Raw genomic sequence first — 20,138 nt, 5'->3', positions numbered from 1 at the left:
ACCTTGCCCCTAGTTCACCTTGTCAGCAGATGGCTCTGAGGATTCAGTTTCACTCTCTTGGGCAAGCAGAAATAGCAGCCCACTGTCACCAAAAGAGGGATGTGCAGGTCCCTCATCTCAGCCCTGCCTTTCTGCTGGTGCTGCAGTTCTGCCTCTCACCTTGTGCTACTGTTAGCAGCTGTTGGATTCCTCTGCAAGCCAATTGAGTTCATTAAAAGCAATAAGGGGAAAAATACTGGAAGAAGAAAATGAAAAAGTTTGTTGTTTTTTTTTTTCTTACTGCATTAGTAACTAGTGTGATTTAGTAAGACAGAAACCACGGAGCATGGTGTTGGATACCAGAAATATATGGGTCTTCTCTAGGAGGATGAAGCAGTCTTCTCCTTCTGCCTGTTTTCATCAAAGTTATAGTATCTAAACTCTTTTAAAGGTGACTGCTCCTTTGTCCCATGTGGCTGGAATGGGCCAACACCTTATCAAAGTATAGGATGATTCCATTGGCCTCATTTCCTTAGAAAGCCAGATGGGAACAGGGAGGCAGGAGTAAACTTCCAAAACTCTATTCCAAGGTGAACCAGAAGCAAAGAAAAAGACACAGTCTTTTCTTTGCAAACACCTTCCTGGTACCTCCTCCTGAGTGAGGTCCCAAACCCTTCCCTGGCCCCAGTTTGAGGGAGGAGATGGGCATTGCAGAACTGGCTTGGAATTCTGCATGGCAGCAGATAGGGAGCAGTGTCCTGGGAAGCACTTAGAGTGTGCAGACCTCAGCTGAGCAGAGGGTTTTTGGGATCACAGCCTTGTGCTTTGTCACCAGAGTTATTTCATGGATCTTCCAAATTAATAGGTGAACTTTATAGTTAGGCTCCCAGTCTGCAGTTTATAGACCTGTCTAAGGAATTTGAAAATTTCACTGGAACATGGGAAATGAACTTAATTTGGGAGAAAATACTTACTAATCAAGGTTTGCAATTGTCACTTTTCCTTTGGGTTTTAATTTGCAAAGCCAGATGTCTCAGGTCACTTTAATCTTCTTGCAGATATGTTCCCAGCATTGCATTTTGAGGCTAAAAGATTTTTTTGTGTGTGTGTTTCTTGCAGGTAGCTTAAAAATGGATGCTCCCAAAGAAGTTCAGACAGCAGGAGAGTTCAGATATGAGCTGTGTGAGTTATCAGCGTTGTACACAAATTATGGGCAGATGTCACCAAACTCTCACTCAATTGTGTAAGTGCCCTCTGAGATCACAGACTTCATTTCTGCTAGGAGCATTAGAATCCTTGCAGTGTGCACTACATGAGTTCAATAATGTGCTCTACTGACCCTGAACATGAGGCTTGGTGCTTAAAGTGATCTCCTTTTTTCCAAGGGGAAGGAATGTTAAAAATTGTCAGTGCTGGTAGGAAAAACAACAATAAGTTTTTGTGCCCTGCTTCAATACCATGCAGAAATCTGTATTTAACCCATTTCCTAGCCTCCCTGACTACTCTACCAATGTTTTCTTGCTAGAACACTGCTGATTGCCAGCCTGGTATTTCTGGGAATAGCCCTTCCCTCACTGAGCCTCCCTGAGCTGAGCAATATATACACACAGCATGAATGCAATATATATGGCAAAAACACTTATTAGAGCTCTCTGGCATGATGTGGAGTTCTGACCAGCAGTGCTTTTTGTGTGGATTGGACAATCCTTTGTCTGACCATGCAGCATCAGGGTGTGTGAGTGCTCACAATGTATTTATATTTTCAGGGACCAAAGCCTTTTCTATCTCTGCTAAATAGGGATAGTTTGACCAGGAATTATGCAGTTACAGCTTTGCCTGCAGACATTAAACTCCCCATAAAATAAAACACTTTGCTTTAAATGCAAGAGTAGCTTGGTGGAGGCCATCATGATCAACAATGACTTGTTCAGGAATTCTCTGGAAGTCAGGCATGTACTCAGCATTTCAGCCCAATAAGACTGTTCAGTTTCTTAAAGAATGGAAACAGCTGTTAATCACCACCTGCTGGGGCTGTTGTCCTTGGGCAGCTGTCTTTTTATCATTCCAAACCCCACAGTGCTACTTGTTTTCTCTCTCCCACTCAGCAGAGCAAAGGCTCACCTTTGATCAGGTCCATTCCTGAAGGGTCTGAATGTGAATCTTAATTTAGGTTATCCAAAATCAGAGTTAACACCCAGCTTTATTTGGATTGCTCAGGTGCCAAAAGCAAAAGAATAATGCTGAAGCATCACACTTCTCTAGATGGCTTTAAGAAACAGCTTCACACCCCATCTTTCTTGGCTTGCTCACATCCCAAATGCAGTGCTGCAGGAAATGTGCTGGACAGGGGCCTTTGTCAAATGGCTCTGCACTGATGAGGGCTGGGAATCCTGCAAGAGGAACTTTGCAAACACAATCCTGCCTTTGTATCCCAGGGGCTTGTTGACAGGGTGATCTGCCATGATAAGATGCCTGATCTTTCCTAACAGTGGAAGGCTCTGGGCAAATCATTTTCTGTTTGAGTGGACAGAAAAAGGAGAGAGGAACACAGTGCTGGACACACTCCTGCACACACTTCTGTGTGTGTGGAGACAAGGAGAAGGCAGTACTAGTTGACAGATTACCTTTTATCCATATTATTCCCATAATCCAATTTTTACTTAAGCCCAGGAGGAAGCCTTGCTGTGTGCCCTGTGCAGACAGATGCTCAACTGGCTTCTGTATTATTTTGCCTGGAGCTCCCAGAAAAATAAAGCTTTAGTTTTTCCCAAGCAGGTTGCTAAATTATTATTAAATGCACTCCCTCAACACCCTGGAGCAAGTAGTACAGTCTGTGACATAAAGAAAGCACACTGGAGGTGTCTGTAAGGCTCTGTGCTGGTAGCTTCTGCTCTCAGGAGCTGGGGACCTCAGCTTTACAGCAGCAACATAACCAAGAGAAAAAACCTTTGTGTTTCATACTCACATGCACACAGCTTTGGAAGAGAACCTCTGATTAAAAGCTGTGCAATTGAAATGGTAACTTGACAAGGTACTGAAGATACTGAAGTTGGCCATGCTAAGGAATACCTGTTACAAAAAATGGAAGATAGTTAAGGTAGAGCATTGAGAAAAGCTTAGTAAGACGACACTGACAGGCTCACCAGTTGCTCTGCTTCTGGAAAAAAGAAAGGAAGTACAGTGTAGGTCTGAAGGCAGCTGCAGAGTTGAAGGTTTTGAAGAGAAAAGGAGCTGCAGAGCTGCTGCATTGCCTCATGCACAACAGCAAGAGGAGCAAATCAATTACAAGTGTGAAGTATACACTTAAAAGGCCGAAATTATTCTTTTGCAGGCTTTTGCAAGAAGCCTGTGTCATGAGGGATCCTTTCACCCCTGGCAAGGACAAGTTCCTCATCATTAGGTCTCATTGCAGTTTGTGTAGCAGAGCAGTGTGTGTTGGTACAGTAAATAACAAGCAAAACAAGCTACTTCAATAATTTCTTTTTGTTCCAGTCCCGGTGAACTGTCAGAGAAAGATCAAGCAGCAAAATCCCAAACAATCAATTTTTAAAGGAAACCATTTCCCTTTGTCCTACTAGTATTTGCATGTTAATTGCACACAATTGTATGTTCTTGTGGATTCCACCAGATGAAGCTCTCAGTATTAAATTAAAATGATCAGCATTGTGAGTGTTCTACTTACAGATAAGCACAGTCCAGCCTCTCAAGCACAAGGAGTGCTCTTTTCTACTTTCTTAGCACCAGGAAATGTAATAGTATAGATCACACACAGTAGTAGATTGGGGTTTTTTTTCCATAAAGGGAATATAAATGTCCAGGGATTATTAGGTTTAGATTCACAGCACAGGGCTTCATCCTATTTGCAAAAGTTAATGTTTAAAGTGAGCAGGGAAGAGAGTTGTACCATGCCATGCTTGCTCTCTGAGGAAGAATGAATTTAAGTAGCAGCTGGAAGGAAACCTTAAACTGTGAAATCTGAGTGCAGTCCAGAAAGGTGGTGTAAAATTACTTGTCTTAATTCCTTGTTCTCAGTGCAGAACTGGCCCCTTTGTTTGCTGTGAGTCTCAGATTTTGGGAGTTGGGCAGGCACAGCCAGAAGGATTCTGGCACACTTGGCTCAGTTTAGTTGCTATTCTGACTTGTGGCAGGCAGCACCAAGGATGGGCTGAGAGGAGCATGCAGTAACACCTTTCTCCTGATTGGGTTTATTTCCTTGTTAAAGAAACTTCTTACCCAGGTTTGTCAGGTCCAATTTCAGGAAAAAAAGGTTTAATACTTGAATTGTGCAGTAGCAGGAACAGCTCAGGCTGCTTCCTGTGGGAGGGGCCCCAAACCCCTGGGCTTTTATACCCCTACAGTCTGTGCACCTGATCCCATGGGGAAATTTGGGTCTGGGGTCTTCCTGCTGCTCACTGGCTCCTGCAGAGTCTCAGGGTGACCAGTCCTCTCCCAGACTGTGATGCAGGGCCCTGAGGCCTTTGTTAGGGCAGGGATCTGTGCCCATTCCTGGCATGGGGGCTCCAGTTGTTTCCTGCCATCCATGGCACAGTGTGCAGCTGGCATGGGAGCTACCTGCACTGGGAGTACTTCTCAGCATCCTATCTCTGAAGTCTCTTCTGACATTTAAATGACTGAAAATCACCAAAAGTGACTGCAGCTCAGAAGGTTTGGTTTGGATTTTTCTATTCTGGAGCTACCAGTAGGCTGTGACTAGGTGAAGTGCCAGCACTTTCTGGTTGTGGCCGTGGTGGCTGGGCTCAAGTTTCCAGAGCCAGGTTCTCAGGGCAGTTGTGTGGAGGCAAAGCTGATATGAGCAGGACCTTCCCTGCTGTCCCTGCTGTGGCAGGGGCTGACTCCCTCCCACACAGCCCAACGAGGAGCCAAGAGCAGCTACTCAGAGAATTTGGGCTTAGGGGCTTTATTCCTGCCCTGACATGCCAGGTTTATCCTTCCTTTTTAACAGCAGAGGAATTGGAACACAGACACATCTGGGACAAACTTGAGCACATTTAACTATTCTCATTCCCAAATCAAGTCTCTTGAATTTAGGGAGGATTCAGCAGATATTTCCAACTGTCAGAAATAGAGCATTTCAGCCTCTCAGGGTCTTTGCACACACTGTGATTTTCTGAATGAAGGTGGGGCTTTTTCTTTGAAAAGATGTGTTTGTTTCAGTTAACCTAGGCCTTGGCAATGAATGGAAGATACTTGCAGTGAGCTAATAGAAGCTTCTAATCTTTTTGAAAGTCCTGCTTATTTTGCCTGTTGTGGAAATCTGTCAGTCATTTGCTGCTTGTTACCTGAGTTTTCAAGATTCCCCTGATGGTATCATTCAAAGTAAAACATTGATTGTAAATAATTGAGAATGAATTTCTTACCAAACTGGCCAGGCCAGATAGTGAATCACACATATGACTATGGTTTCAAAACGAATTTAGCAATACTGCTTAGGTAACATTGAAAGAGATCTGCAGAAATGATAATTAGTGCTTTAAACACCCACACCACAAAGTAAGCAAACACATACTATTCCTCTTCATGTAAGAAAAATAAAGTTCAGAGAAGGAAAAACTTATCCAAGGCAATAGAGAGAGACAAAGGTAGAATAATATCTTTGTATTGGCTGTGATTCCTGCTTGTGCTTGACCCAAGTACATCAATTCACTCCTGAACTGAGTTAAATGTTAAAACATAGGAATTGAAGCTGAAGAAAATTATACTTTCTTGGGCCTCTTTGCAAAGAAGCTGGACCAGTTGGAAAGGTTTTAGTGACAGGTTGCTTTTTAAATTGTGGTAATTCAGAATAGAATTAACCTAACATGTGGCAAAATTAAGACTTTTCTGACCTTGAGAGACAGATCAGATTTTAGGGTTTTCATGAGACAACCCATGCCAGCTGAAGTGTATTTCCTTTTATTGTGCCAGTAAAAGTCATGAATTAGAGCTGTTCTGTATAGTGTTCATAAACTTAAATATCTCCAAATATCCTCTGAAGCTTTACTCAATTTACTTCAATCATTTTGTAGCCTGTATCACCCTGCTTAAGTCCTTTATCAGAGTGCCTTGGTAAGTGCCATTAGTTCTGATCCAGCTGGGAATAATTCCAATGATTATTTGTAATGTCTTAAAACATGCCAAAACCACACAAAAAGGAAGATAATAAAAATGCTTTTAAACGTCTTTGGGCAGGTTGAGTGCCCTTCTTCCTATTACTCCTTCAGAAAAGGGGAGAGGAAATTATGTAATCTGACCATATTAGTAATTTAAAATAGTTACTTCTGTTTTATTGCAACACTTTCTAAAGACATGGAAAAAAGGTGGCTTTTGGAGAAGAAAGGAGGAAAGGGAGCAAGTTTCATCCCTTATTGCTCACCTCAGCAGAAGGTGACTGAGCACATGATTGTAGGCATTAAGTGATAAATGTAATACTACAGCTGCTTCCCACTCAACTTCCAGTCATGTGGGGTCAGCCCTGGACAGGGACAGGCAGAGCCTTTCCTTTACGTATTGTGGTAGATACCATCCCTATATATATATTACTTTCAGCCATGATTCATGTCAAAACAGAAATAAACTACGGCAGCATGCTTTGGCAGCAGTTTTGCCTGAATTGGACTATTAAATTTGGAATTGAAATGGCCCCCTCCTGCCTTGGTCATGGAAGGGAGAAAACACGTTAAAGAATCATCTGATTAAACACAGAACTGTATCAGGATAAGGGTTTAAAAGAAGGGCTCAATTCTACATGGTAAGTTTAATTTGTAGGGCATTGAAAGAAAAATTAGGCTGAAAATCCCAGGACAGAGAGAGCAGGACTATGGTTACATGCTCAGGGGTTCATAGTCATGATTTCTCCAGTTCCTGGTGGCCAAAATCTGCACTAACAACTCGTTTCAGCCAAAAGAATGCAAGCTGAGCACCTGTTTTACCTGTGAGGAGCTACATTTTGACAGTGGGGATCCCTGCCTCTCCCCCCCTTTGCCATGGCCCAGTGGCCACCTTTGGGACATTGGGGCCTGTGTGCCATTTGGCAATGCAAGCAACAATAGCCAGGCCAGCTGAAACTCTAATCTCCCCCTTTAAACTGGCAGCTTAATGTATTAAGGATACCAAGAGACAAAAAACAATAGGCTTGGAGGTTGTGCAACTGAAATCCACTTTCAGGGCTTTTCAGAGACTGAGGCCTCACACTCATTCCTGAGGATGAAGGGCCTGGCAGTCAATGCAGAAAAGGACAATAGATGAAGACAAGTTGTTCCCCAAGCTTCCAAGTCACATGGAAGCAGGCTGATTGTGATTTTGATATAATTATCATCTGAGTCTGCTGCTAAAACCCAGATAGTGACATAAGAAACAAAAACAAGGAGAGGAACACAGGGATAGCCAAGCCTAGCTCCCAGAGAAAGGCCAGCTGCAAATGACAATGGCAAGGGGAAAACTCTACTATTTAGGTAAGACCCAGGGAATCCATTTGTCCAGTTCTGTCTAAACTGATGTCTTTATTCATTCTTAAATCCCCAAGAATAATCCATCAGCAACACCAATTCCAGCTTACCCATGAAATCCTATTTGGAATTTGGTGATCAGCACATCAAGAGAACCAGGGATGTCAAGTCTTGCTGCAGAGCAAAGGAATAATACATTAATTAGTTTCTCTTCCAGTTGTCCAAACTCTGTATTGCAAATACATTTAAATGTTCTGTCAGTTTTGCTTCTTTCTATTCAATTACTAACATCCTGTTACAGCTCCAGGGAAAAAAAAATATTGGGTCTGTATGAGCTGTGAACAGAACAGGGATAGCAAAAAAAATATTTGTGCACAGCAGCTTTTATATTTTACCACCAAGAGTTCAGAGGAGAGCCACTAGCTCAAGCTTTAGTACCAGGTGTGGTTCTAGGTTTTAACCAGTGAGTACATTTATTGAGGGTAAGGGATGAAATCTCACTTGAATTGTCTCAGATGAATGGAGTTCATTTAACTACTCTGGTTATTGGACAGCTCTGTGATATTGATATAATAGTGATACTTTTTAGTAGTCTCCTAGGACAATACAAGTGCATGGGTTAATGGAAATAAGAATAGGTTTTTGGGAGTTATAGAAACGATGGTCTGTTGTGAGAGCCTCCAGCACTTGGTACTTGTGTGGGTCTTTAGGCCATTTTTGTGGAGATTGGTGAGGAAGAGTGTGCTGAGGCTCCAAGTCTCACACTCCATTGCAGGAATTTGGAAGATCTTCCCAAGAGGTAGAAATCTTCATCAAGCAAGACTTAGAGGAAAACTCTGCTGTTTCAGTAAAACCCATGGGTTCTCTTACACCTTTATTCACTCTCCAGGTATAATCCATCAGCAACACCAGCTGCAGCTTAGTCATGAAATCCTATTTGGAATCCAGTGAGGAGGCCAGGAAACCCATGCATGGTGCTGGAAGGAGAAGGCAGCTTAAGGAGGGGTGTTGCTATTCCCTGTAGCAGGGAGCTGGTGAAGGTCACTTTAATAGGAGCAGTGGGACAGTTGATTTGGGGGTTTTATTTTTCACCCAGTTGGCTCTAACCACATGTTAGAATTATTGAGTAAGAAAAAGTTGTGAATTGCTGGAATATTTCAGCCCAGAAGAAGAATAATTCATTTTAGTAGAATTATAAATATAAATGCAGTTTAATGAGACTGGAATGTAAGCATTTCCATTTTGTGTAGTAATGCTAGTTATTTCCTTACAGAACTGTTATTTTCTTCACAGAACTGTAGTCTGTTCTACTCCAAAAGTTTCTGCCTCCCCTGTATGAAAGAAAACCTGAAGGCCTTCCCTTTGGAAATACAAGAAGACATGGATAAAAGGAAGCCCCAGCAGAAATCCTGCAAAAAAAACAGATACGAAGCATAAATCTTGAAGGTCCAAGAGTGACAGTTCTTTGGCTGGGGTTTCTCCTCTCTGCTTGGAGACTATCATGTTGCTCCTTTTAAAGAAGTGACCTTCATCAGCTCACTACTACTGGAGAGAGCAGCACATTTCCTTGCCCTTGGCCTGGGTTCAGACATCCCCGTGCAGCGCCCGCCGCGCCACGGAGCTGATGAGAAGCCAGAAAAGAGGCAGATGAGCCTCCTGTCACCATGTGGAATGCTTGCAGCAAGAAACCAAACAGCACAGACACAGGAACCGTGTCCAGGTTTCCACATTTGCTATTTTAGTGCCTTGTGTTGCTCTTGACACTCCCTACAGGGTTACGAAATTCCAAAACAGATTGGTCTGGCTTAATTCAGAATATACCCAAGCAAGTCAGTGTACACCAATTGTTAATCTGGCAGTGCTGGCCTGTAAGATTACATAAGGCAGGGAATTCAAGTCCAAAATAAAAGTGCTGTGAGAAAATGTCCTAAATATAATACCTACATTTCTCAATATGGTAATCTTAGTGCTATCACAGCATTGAGACTTGAGACTTTGAAGGTTGGTGCTTCTGCAATCAATAAAAGTATTTAGAAGTCCCTTGCACTTGCAGTCACTTTTCACTTAGCCTTTCAGTCCATGTCAGCACAGCAGCTGGAGAGGAACCTGAATACATTTGGCTTATGCTTTACAATAAAGGTGACTTCTTTTTCACTTTCAAAGCAGTTAATCTGGAAATAGAAAAGTTCCATTAATATGCCCAATTCTTTCCTGAACCAGACAAATAAACTGCAGCTGTAATAGGGATGTCAGAAACACAGTTTCAAGTAAAAAGGTAAAAAGTTCAATGGAAACAGCAATTTGTTTAGCTCAAAAATTAGTTTCTTCAGTTATCTCTTTTGACTGTTCTTAAGATTTTATGGTGGCTTTTATGTAAAACCCAAGTCACATGCCTTGAGGATACATCTAGAATGTTCCCTAATCACAAAATCACCTTTTTTACTCAAGTAAATGCTGGTCATTGCATCAGAACTTGTTAGTGCTTTGGTGAACATCTCTTTTTTCCAACACTTCCATCCATATAATCCATCAAAAATCCATCATTTTAGTAGAATGAACCTGTGTTTGTTAAAAGAAATCAACATTATTTCAAGGAGTTGTATTGAAGTATCCTAAAATCTTTCTTTTTTCTGAACTTACTATATTGGTGCTCTCTGATCAGGACTGAAATTTCTTGCAGTGACTGGAGGAGCAATACTGGACCTATCAGTGGCCTTTTCAAGCCCTAAGTGCTTTAATAAATAAAATATATGTATGTCTTTAAATGCAGAAAAAAAGATCCACGTTATGAGGCAACATTTCAGCTTCCTTTTTGCAGTTACAAAAGACTACACTTTCAGGGAAAGTGATACTAAACTTATGTAAGATGGGTGGTGTTATATTTCAGTTTCACATTAGGAACACTGTTTAAAAGCTGTGGTGTGTCTGTATCTGTTCTGTATAAACACCAGAGCATGTCCTGTGCTAAACCCACAACTGAAGAGAGCACTTTCCCACCTTGGAATTGAAGTGTTATAATCAAGCTCCCAAAGCAACATGGTTACGTGAGACCACAGGATATGTTTACACCAGCAAACCTTGAAATATGTTTTTTCCTGGATTTCCCATTGTTCATGACAGATTGTACTCCTAAAAGCAGGTTTTGAAAGCCTCCCTAGTGCAGTTCCAATGTCAGTGAGCTTGGGATCTCATCTCTCTGACCTGTTTTCCCTCCTGCTCAGCTTCCTCTGTGCCCTTTTAAGGCACAAGCAGTTATCTCATTTATTCACAACCATTATATTTGCATTTACAATATGACTGAGGAGTCATTTAAAGCCCTCAGAAATTTCCATGCCTTTAAGAACTTGTTATGTTGAACTGAAGGGTGAAAGGACTCAGGGTTAAAAGGGAGCAGAACCGCAGAGCAAAATTATATAATATTTAATTTGGCTCAGTACAGCTCAGTTATTTATTGTGCAGCAGGGAAAACCAAATCAGAGATGCCTCTCCTTCACAGTTACCTGGCAGTGAAGACCTGGTAGGTGCAGAAAAGCCAGCAGGTACCACAGAGGGACAGCAGATATGTTCTGGCATCTCTGGTTTATGCTTTAGGGAAAGGAGACTGCCCTACATTCCGCTTGGTATTTCCTGGAATGACAATGGATTATTATCTGTGCCCAGCTGTTAGAACTTAGTTATCCCACATTCTTGTATTCCCACTGAACATGAGCATTATGGTCTCAGTATCATCATATTTTGGTATATATGTGATTTCACAGCCTGAATGATACCATGGCCAGCCTCTTCTGCTCTTCATGGATGCACAGCCTTTACAGGTTGTTTTCATTGGGGTCTTCAAGTACTTTCTGCTGCTCAGCATCAGGTCTTCCATGCTCCTGAGCACAGCTATGAAGAAACCGGAGTCTTTTTCCTCTGCTGTAATTTTCACTTCAGCACTCTGTTACCAGCTGAAAATATCCCCAGATTCTGGAAGGAAAACAACTACCTGTGACATACATGCCTGATTTAATTGAAGATGTGGTCATTGAATTAGTCAGTGCTGCATTTCACACAGAAGTGCTCTTGTTGAATTCCATGGATGTCTCAAACCAGCCATACAACCCATGAGAATGTGAAAGATCACAGCTGGATGATGGATGAACATCAAACTTATGAAATATATATAAAGAAATGTATATGCAACGTCTCTGGGTATGTTACACAACCACTCCTGCTTCAAAAGGCATCTAACAGAGCACAGGGAAGCATCAGTACATGAAGATGCTTCAAATAGGCTGCCTTCTGAATGTCTCATTGCAGTGAGTTCCTTTCCTGGAGATAAAAGATCATCACATGTCATTAAATTCACTTTTAAAAATATTTTATTTTTTTAAAACCATTAAGGCAAAACCGTGTTTCAAATTAAGTTGGTTTACATTCAGTCTGAAAGGATTAAAGCACATAGGTTCCTACAGTCTCTATACAAACACTGTGAATTCAACCTCTTGTTTATAAAGAAGGCAGAAAAAATCAGAATGTAAAAAAAGAAAAAAAAAGTTTAGTTCAAGTTTTTTCATCCTAGATCAGTAGGCTGGTAACGTTTGAGAATGCATCATCGTGTGTAGCTAGATGTGACTTCAACATTCACAAGTACAAGATATGTTGTCCTTCCTAAAAATCCCTGTGAGACCAGGGCATCCATTCATCCTTGGAAGTGTCATTTGCATTGTTCTAACAGAGACAAACTTGGGAACTTGGCTTGAATTAGTGGTTTTTACTGGGAAACAAGCATTCCATGAGAATTAGGTTTGACTATTCCTTGCAAGAAATGTGCTCCTTCTACGTTCTGTATTTACTGAAGTCCAATGTCCCCAAAACAGCTGACTGGAAACAATAACTATTTTGTTTTCTCTTTAATATTGATATTTTGATTTAATGAAATACTTGTTGGCTCTATTGATGAGGGCTTGGCAACATTAACGACACTGTGCTTCTTTTGTGTCCTAAGAGACACAGATAACAGACCATTTAAAAGGCAAGGAAGGGTTTCAACATCCCGGGGCACTTAACCTGTGGTGCTGCATTCCTAGAGAAAATTCTGAGCAACTGTTTTAGGAGCTGTGGAACAGCAGGAGCTGCTCAGGAGAGAGGTCCCCTGAGAATCTGCTAAGCCAGACTTTGCCAAACCACTCTGAGGTTTCTGGAGCACACTGAAGCATTGGTTAGGTTCATTACTACTAAAGCAGTAACTGAACCATGCAGGTTTCTGCTCTGCCCAAGGGCCAGGGCACTGTGATTCCATGGAGAGAGCTGCTGTGTGTGTGGGGATGAGCCATGGGAGCCCTGCAGGTGAGCAGGGGTGGCTCAGGTGAGTCACCTGCAGGAGGGTGGTGACCTGCTCCCAGCTCTGCAGCACGTCCCACACAGGCTGCTGGGTGACACTGCACTCCTACACACGCAGGACTGCTGTGTCTCCGAGATTGCAGTGGCTCAGGACTTCCCCATCCTGCCAATCTCTTTTCTTTCACGTGGAAAGAATGCCATGAAACTCCTGGCATTGAACACAAGGCTGGTGTCTTTACCACAACAGGGATCACCTGCATACCCAACGTGAGAAAATACACCAAAATATTACTGCTACTTCAAGTACCTCATGCTTGATCTTGCAGTCCTTATTTAAGGTCCAGCCTGTAATCAGATCAGTCTCTTGTGCACGCTGCCTATCCCCTGGCAGAAGCAGCTCATCTGCAATTGAGGTCCTTGCAACAGGAATTCTGTTTCGAAACATCCGCAGCAATGGAATCTGGCGAGACTGACGCAATAAAGGAGCTCAAGAAAAAAACACAGCCCAGCTTCAGAAACAGAAAAAGATTTAAAAAAACCTGTGAGCACAATAGGAAAAAGAAAGGAGGAAACAGCCTTCCTTAGGGTGGGCTCAGTTACACAGTGGGTTTGTGTCACATGAGGTGACAGGGTAAAGGAAGTGGCTGCAGGTCAGCACAGGGAAGTCCAGCAGAGCTTTTGCAAACATGACACAAACACCTCAGGGGACAACATACCTGTGTGGTGACACTGATGAAGTGAAAATGCCAAGTTGCAGCAATTTGAGGAAATAAAGTGTTACATGTTACAAATAAAAAGCAAGTAAGTACAAATGATAGCTAGAACATTTGTAATAGATTGTGCTTGTGTTACCTACTGTGTTTGGTGATTCACACAGCAAAATTTAAGGTAGATACCTTTGAAATGTACCTTATTTCCTATATCAGATTTCCTTAGAAGGATGCTGTAGGCACAGACTGTCACACCTGCATGTACCAGACAAAGAATCCCTATGAGCAGACTCTGAATTCTATTTCAAATCCCTCCTGCAGGGAAGCCAATAATGCCATTTCAACGTTTTGTTTTGTGCTGCCAAATCATGTTTGAAATACATCTATAAAAGCAGCAGGTTGCCCTCAGGGAGATGGCAGGGAATAATCCTGAGTACACGTTGTTATTCCCAGTGAGCCACAAGTCAGCTCCACAGAAAACACCAGCATCGGTGCACAAACCAAATGCAGCTTCTTTTTAGCTCTTTTCAAAGGAAAATGAGCTACCATGCTGCAAAACAAAGATGAACTCAGTTCTACACATGGTTTTTCCTATTGGTGAACTTGAGTTAAAAACTCAATTTTGGGATTGCAGCTATTTCTCAACTAGACTTTCTTTTATTAAAATTAAATAAAAGGAAGTCTGTGTTCTATGTGAAAATATATTTTAAAGTTTTGTTATAATGGTCAACACCAAACACTGATAACTCTGAAGAATTTGTGATAGTTCTTCACAAATGATACAGCAATAAAGACCAGACAGGAATAAATAACAAATTGTCTTTGACATCAGCCCCTTCATTCTTAGCCCATAAAAGGAAATACTTCCTCACTGTACAAAGGGTTCACAAGATAAAGTATGTAACAAATATTTAAATTAAATAATTTACACATTTTTCTTTAAGCACCTCTGTAATTAATTTAGTGAAAGTTTATACCTTGCATTTATATTCTTGTATTTTAAAAATTGAAACATGAAGAAATGGTATTACATTAAATTAAAAAAATCCCACAACACATAACAATATCAATAATCTTAGATCAAACCCACATATTATTTAAATCTCAAGTAAAAGAAGGAAAATAAAGCTGATTAAACCTAAATACAAAAATTATATGCAACTGATTATCAGGAAAGCACTTGGGACAGAAGCAAGCACAGATACCACGCTCCACCTTACATTCCAACACTTCCTAAAGGACGAGGGGTTTCTGAGAGGGACCATTATTTGCAGACCTTATGCTTAAGCAGTACCATGACAGCTGCAAATGCATTTGTCAAATGCAGTTGCAGATTTTCAGTGAAGTCCCAGGGAGCTTTTAGGAGAGACTGAAACTGTTCCTCTGCAGCCACAGCAGGATATCCCCCAGCTGCTCTGCCTCAGATGGGGCCCAACTTTGTCCAGGCTTTCCGTCAGCAATGAGGAAATTCAAACTCAGTCGTATGTGACCCAGCTCTCGTGATGAATAAATCTCCACAGGTTTCAGCAGTTTGAATAAACAAACAAATGTTTGGATGCTTATTATAAGCTCTTTGATGTGCAGCCCTGTGCCAGCTCTCTCATGAGAACAGGCTTAGTGCAACTGCTGGTATTTCCGAGATCTGCACGGGCAGGAATAATGCAAAACTCTGCTGGCTGGCAGCACTTCAGCTCTGCAGCAGCTGCTGGAACCAGAGCACAAAGGCACATGGAAATGGCAGCTAACACAAAATGTGCTTTCTTTAAATGCAATGCAAGGTGTCGTTGCTGTAAATGGAAACTTTCCTATCAGGTGACAGTTTGTGTTTAAAGCAAAAGTGGGATCGGAAATTTTGGAAGGTACAAAGTAACTAATTTTTTTAAACAGCAGCTTTAAAAGAAATATTTAAGGAGGAGAGAAGAATGAACCTCAGATTTTCCCTAATACTTGGCACAAAACCTTCCTTTTCTTCCCCCCTTCGCTTTTGACAAAAAGTACCTAGGGCAGCAGAACAAATAAATAAATAAATAAATATTTTCCCTCCAAACAATGCTCAAAAGTGAGTAATCTGTAGGTTTGCTGAAAACTTAAGCCCTACCATTGTTTCCCAGGGTATTTCTCTATCCATCTGCTGTCTCTTGCCTTGAGCTGTTTGTGGGGTCTGGTTGCTAACCAGAGTTCTTCCATGCTATGACAGTAAAATGAGTTATGTTGGCAAGAATCAGATCCAAACTGTACCTGATGAGCCAGCAAATCTTTAATCCATTTTAATCCTAAAATCTGATCAATTTGCTTTCCTCCATAGATGGGGTATTTAAAATATTAGTTTATCTGCACATAGAGGAGCTTCTGAAGTAATTGGTCAGAAATACATCTGAGACTATTTTGCATTCCAAATTTTAAAAAAAGTGGACATAAACTGAGTAACTTTAAAATCTCCTTGGCCAAAACCTGCTGTAGTCATCTCCTGAAGGAGCAAATGTAATTCCTTAAAAGCACAATGTAGAAATGAGAAATTCTTTTGCCCATTAATTCTTGGGAAGGGAATTGTGTGCCCTGTGCCACTCTTTGAAGTGACTGTGGGAATGTGCACGGGACAGCAGTGTGGGCAGTGGAATCCATCCAGAATTTTAGGCTGTGTTAACATCTTGTTCATATTTCTGTAATTCAGAGATGTGCTCTCTTTTTTTCTTTTTTTTTCTTTTTTTTTTTTTTCATTCAGGGTCTGAAATTTAATTTAAAACAGAAATAAAACCTTTAATGTCCAAGGAAGTAGTCAAAAATTTCTTGCTAGTTATCAAATAACAAAAAAATTATTCACTTTTCTCATACTAATAACAGGACTTTGTTACAAGCAGCTGCTAAAACTGCTAAATATTATATTTTTCACTGAGTTACTCTATTTGCCATTCTGTATAGCTTTGCTGAGAATTTAAGTATTTATTATTAATTTTCCATGTTTTAAAGTGTTACTAAAGTGTTTTAGCCACTTTTGAGAACAAGAGCTGGAAAAATAGTTATGCACACTGACGGTGTCTGATTTTTCCTGAGAACCTACAGTACACTTAAACTATGGGATACAACTTTGAAATTTGCCCTTTGCAAAAAATCTGACCTTTGGGGGAAAAATATTTCAAGTTATCCTTTTTAAGAGGATAAACTAACAGTTGGCTCCTACAGTTTCAGAACAGCATCCCAGAATGGCTGTTATTTTGACAACTTCTTGCATCAGCAATATCTCAGATCAATTATTTCCATGGCCCAAACCCCCTCAGTGAAACAGGGTTGGCTGGAAGAATAAAGCAGCAGCATTCCTAAAATCCTCTAATTCTGAGGGCACACTGTGTGCTGCTCTGGGACACAAAAGGCAGCCCATTTCTCATCTGAGGGTTCCTGGCAAGACCAACATTCCTCTCTGAGTGTTTGAGTGTTCTTCCTGCTGGCAACAGGGAAGGGGAGGAAGTTTTGTGCACATGCAGTTACTATTTCTATCCTGTCCTAGATGCTCACCAAATTTGAGGCCTGTGCTTCAATATTTTACACTAAATATATCTGTAATTATCTATAACTTCTGCCACAATCATTGCCCAGATAAACCCCAAAAAGTTGCCTTTAAATCTGTAATTTTTCCAGTGTCCAGCTGTGCCTGGACAGAAACAAGCATTGCCACTGAAATAGGAATGACAAGGTGATGTTCTCACTTCATCACTCAATCCTTGCAGTGAAGATTCTGGTGCCTTCAAATGTGCTACAATAAAACAAATACAAAGTGTCCTCCTGTGCCACTGAAAGCTTTACTGTAGTGAAAATGCTGGCATTGCTCCTGAGACCTCGTTGTTGTGAAACAGAAAGTAAAATTATGTGGTAATAATGCGAGGTTACTGTATCAAAGAAATGAAAGGGAAACAGCAGAGTGCCTGGCATGCAGCTCTGGGCACTTCTGGGCAGCTCTCTGAAAAGAGCCCATGAAGAGGCAAAGTCAGGAAGCCATTTCCTTGTGGCTGCTTTTGCAGCAGGAGTACAGCAAAAAAATCAGTTTACTCCTAGGAACACAATAAACTTACTCTCAGCTGTGCTGCCTTCCACTCCATGACACAGTCTGACACCTACAAACGCTGCTCTTGGTGTTACCGTCACCTTATCCACAAGGACAAAATCTGGTGAAAACAAGTACCAAATACTTCTATCCATGAGGCCAAAGAAGGAATAGAAATATATCCAAGTGGGTAAAAAATGAAGCAGTGCATTCATCAGAAAAGCAAACAGCTCCAAACAATTATACTGCCAAGACACTTAGAGGAAGCCAGTGCCTTTCCTATCCAATCATTCCTTTGGAGTCATTATCACTGCAGTAGAGTGCAGTATCCTTGATGAAAAGTTAAAATTCTTTTTTTTCCTAGGGTAGGATCAGATTTCTCAGTCTCTCCAAAACTCTTGCTAATTCAAAATAGTATTTTTATGTCAAAACTGTATCCTGAGCTATTACAAGTTGTACAAAAATACAGGGTATACAATCTCTTTCTCATCAGTGATATTTTCACATTTCCTTAACAGACTTTTGAAACAAAAAGGTCCCATCAGTTTATCTTGTTTACTCTTCAAGACACACCTGTTGGAGCATCTCTGCTGTCTTTTAGATGACTCTTTGGATTTTGTTTAATTTCATAAGAGAACTCTTTTAAACCTGCTCACCCTAAGTATGCCAACATAACAGTAGATGAAGCTGTACATCATTTCATGGAATTAAAGCAACAATGGATGAAAGATCTTTCCAAATTTTTAGAAGTGTATGGACAGTAATATCTAGCCATTTGCTACACCTAGACTGAATGCTTTAAGAAAAAGTGTTAGCTGGTTCTCAGTAGTTACCATTAGGCAAAAGTGCATTGTCTTTCTGATTGTGCAGATACCTGGAAGGAAGGTGCTGAATTTGTTACATTAATACTAAAATGACTAAGCCAAGAGGAAATACAATTTTGTTCATTTCTGTTACTTAACATTCTGATTTATTATACAAATATGTATTCCTTACCAATCTTCAAATTTCCAAATAAAAGAACCATTGTAAGACCCTTCATTGAGCACTCTGACCAGTATTTTTCTGCAGCACTTTTTCAAAAGAAGACAAAAGATCCCAAACCAAAAGAAATGTAACACTCCAGTTCCCCAGTTTTAGATTTTTCCTGCTCTGGGCTGAGTGAACAGCCCATAACTGTACAAGTAGTTTTGCTCCCATCTGTATTTCTCTGTCTTTAAATATTGTGGAAAAAAATACTAAAAGTCCTTAATACATATCCCTGTAGATTTCCTGTAGTAAAGGGTGTAAATGTGCATCAGATTCAGTCTTCTTGATTATCTGAACAAGCTGAGCATGCTCTGTGACCAGCTGTCGGAGATCAGCCATTTTTTGGAGAAGTTTTGGGAAGAGGAAGGTGTCATCAGGATGGTTGTTTTGCAAGTGAAGTTTCAGTACATGCACAATGCTCTCCTGCATTTTTTCAATGTGTCCTACATTTACAAGACCAGGACGATCTGTTCTCAAAACAAGCAAAAGAATACATGTCATAATTTTATAATGATTCCTCAAAGTGTAGTTAGTGGTAGAACTGAATCTTCCAGAGGACAGAAGCTTTTCCATTAAAATTTTTAATTCACGAGAGGGAAGTATTAAAATTTACTACCTTAGAGAACAAATGGGTCATGCTTACCTCCACAGCAAATAATGGCAGCAACAAAAAGGGAAATATCGCTATCATCCAAATCCAGTGCATTGAATTTCATTGCAAAATCAAATTTTGGCTCCATTATATCACAGAATGGCTTTCTCAGGCTTTTCAGGAACTCCCGGGTTATAAATCCATTCCCATAAGCCACCAGCATCCCGTCCTTGTTCATCACAGAGGCCAACATGGCAAATATGGCTTCATACACCCCATACTTCAGCAGTGTCACCTGATCATTCAGGTCCAGGCTGGAGAAGCCAGGGATGGATTTGGCAAATTCTGTGAGCTCTGTGACAGTCTCCACAGACGTGCACTGGCAGCAGTGGAAGATTCGAACCTCTGCTTCCTTGTTCTGAATCCCATTGGCCACCAACTTTGCCACCAGGGTCTTCTCTGCCATACATAAGGTATCCATATCATGTATAACAAATGGCTACAGAGAAAAAAAACACTAGTTCAGTCACTAAATAATGGTTATTAATCATTCTCTAGCTAAAAAATAAGAATTTTGCTAAACTTTAACTTCCATGCTATTCAGTCCTCAACTATCACTTTGTCATCAAGACAGTGTTTGACAAACTGCAATACCTAACAAGTCAGCCCTGCAAGCAGCAATGCAAATAGTCAGATGTAAAGATGTATGGCATATCTTTAATTTAATTTCATCTAATAGTTACAGTGAAGCTCCAGCACTCCTGTGCTTGGGATGCACAAATCCATCTCAGAGCCAGTCCCAGAGGGTTCACAAAAGACTTGGATTACCTTGTCCAGAAGTCCAGGTTATTCTGCCTACACTCCTATTGATTCCTAAACTAACTACACTTGATGCACATCATGATGCTTTCCTGAAGTCCCCTAGGGGGAAATTACAGGCAGTAATTTCAATACAGGGCAGCATATTTGCTTAAGAATGTAAACCCTGCACTTCTCTTGTGTTTTATTATCAGATTCTCATAGAC

The 20,138-nt window shown here is 40.9% G+C and overlaps 2 protein-coding genes across 2 annotated transcripts in view; one reads left to right on the top strand and one right to left on the bottom strand.

The window, feature by feature from the left end:
* The first annotated feature begins 1,109 nt into the window (after positions 1–1,109).
* CDPF1 (cysteine rich DPF motif domain containing 1) lies at positions 1,110–8,861 on the top strand. Its single transcript, XM_058805214.1, has 3 exons — positions 1,110–1,222; positions 3,311–3,422; positions 8,718–8,861. The coding sequence occupies exons 1-3, from the start codon at positions 1,110–1,112 to the stop codon at positions 8,859–8,861; spliced, it is 369 nt and encodes a 122-aa protein (XP_058661197.1).
* A 2,776-nt stretch (positions 8,862–11,637) lies between these two features.
* Positions 11,638–20,138, bottom strand: part of PPARA (peroxisome proliferator activated receptor alpha) — a 33,317-nt gene continuing 24,816 nt past the window's right edge. Inside the window, exons 8-9 of the mRNA XM_058804720.1 lie at positions 19,165–19,612; positions 11,638–18,988 (exon numbers count right to left, since the gene is read on the bottom strand). Of these exons, the coding sequence (XP_058660703.1) occupies positions 18,741–18,988; positions 19,165–19,612 (696 nt within the window). The 3' untranslated portion in view covers positions 11,638–18,740. The remainder of the gene's footprint in view (positions 18,989–19,164; positions 19,613–20,138) is intronic.

The sequence above is a fragment of the Ammospiza caudacuta genome, chromosome 5 (genome assembly GCF_027887145.1).
Source record: "Ammospiza caudacuta isolate bAmmCau1 chromosome 5, bAmmCau1.pri, whole genome shotgun sequence".
NCBI classification, from domain to species: Eukaryota; Metazoa; Chordata; class Aves; order Passeriformes; family Passerellidae; genus Ammospiza; species Ammospiza caudacuta.
This window is presented reverse-complemented; position numbering and strand designations above follow the sequence as displayed.

Coding starts and splice junctions, on each gene's coding strand:
- CDPF1 (XM_058805214.1), top strand. CDS start 1,110: ATGGATGCTCCCAAAGAAGTTCAGACAGCAGGAGAGTTCAGATATGAG. Junction 1,223..3,310: donor CCAAACTCTCACTCAATTGT/GTAAGTGCCCTC, acceptor ATTCTTTTGCAG/GCTTTTGCAAGAAGCCTGTG. Junction 3,423..8,717: donor GAGCAGTGTGTGTTGGTACA/GTAAATAACAAG, acceptor TTTTCTTCACAG/AACTGTAGTCTGTTCTACTC.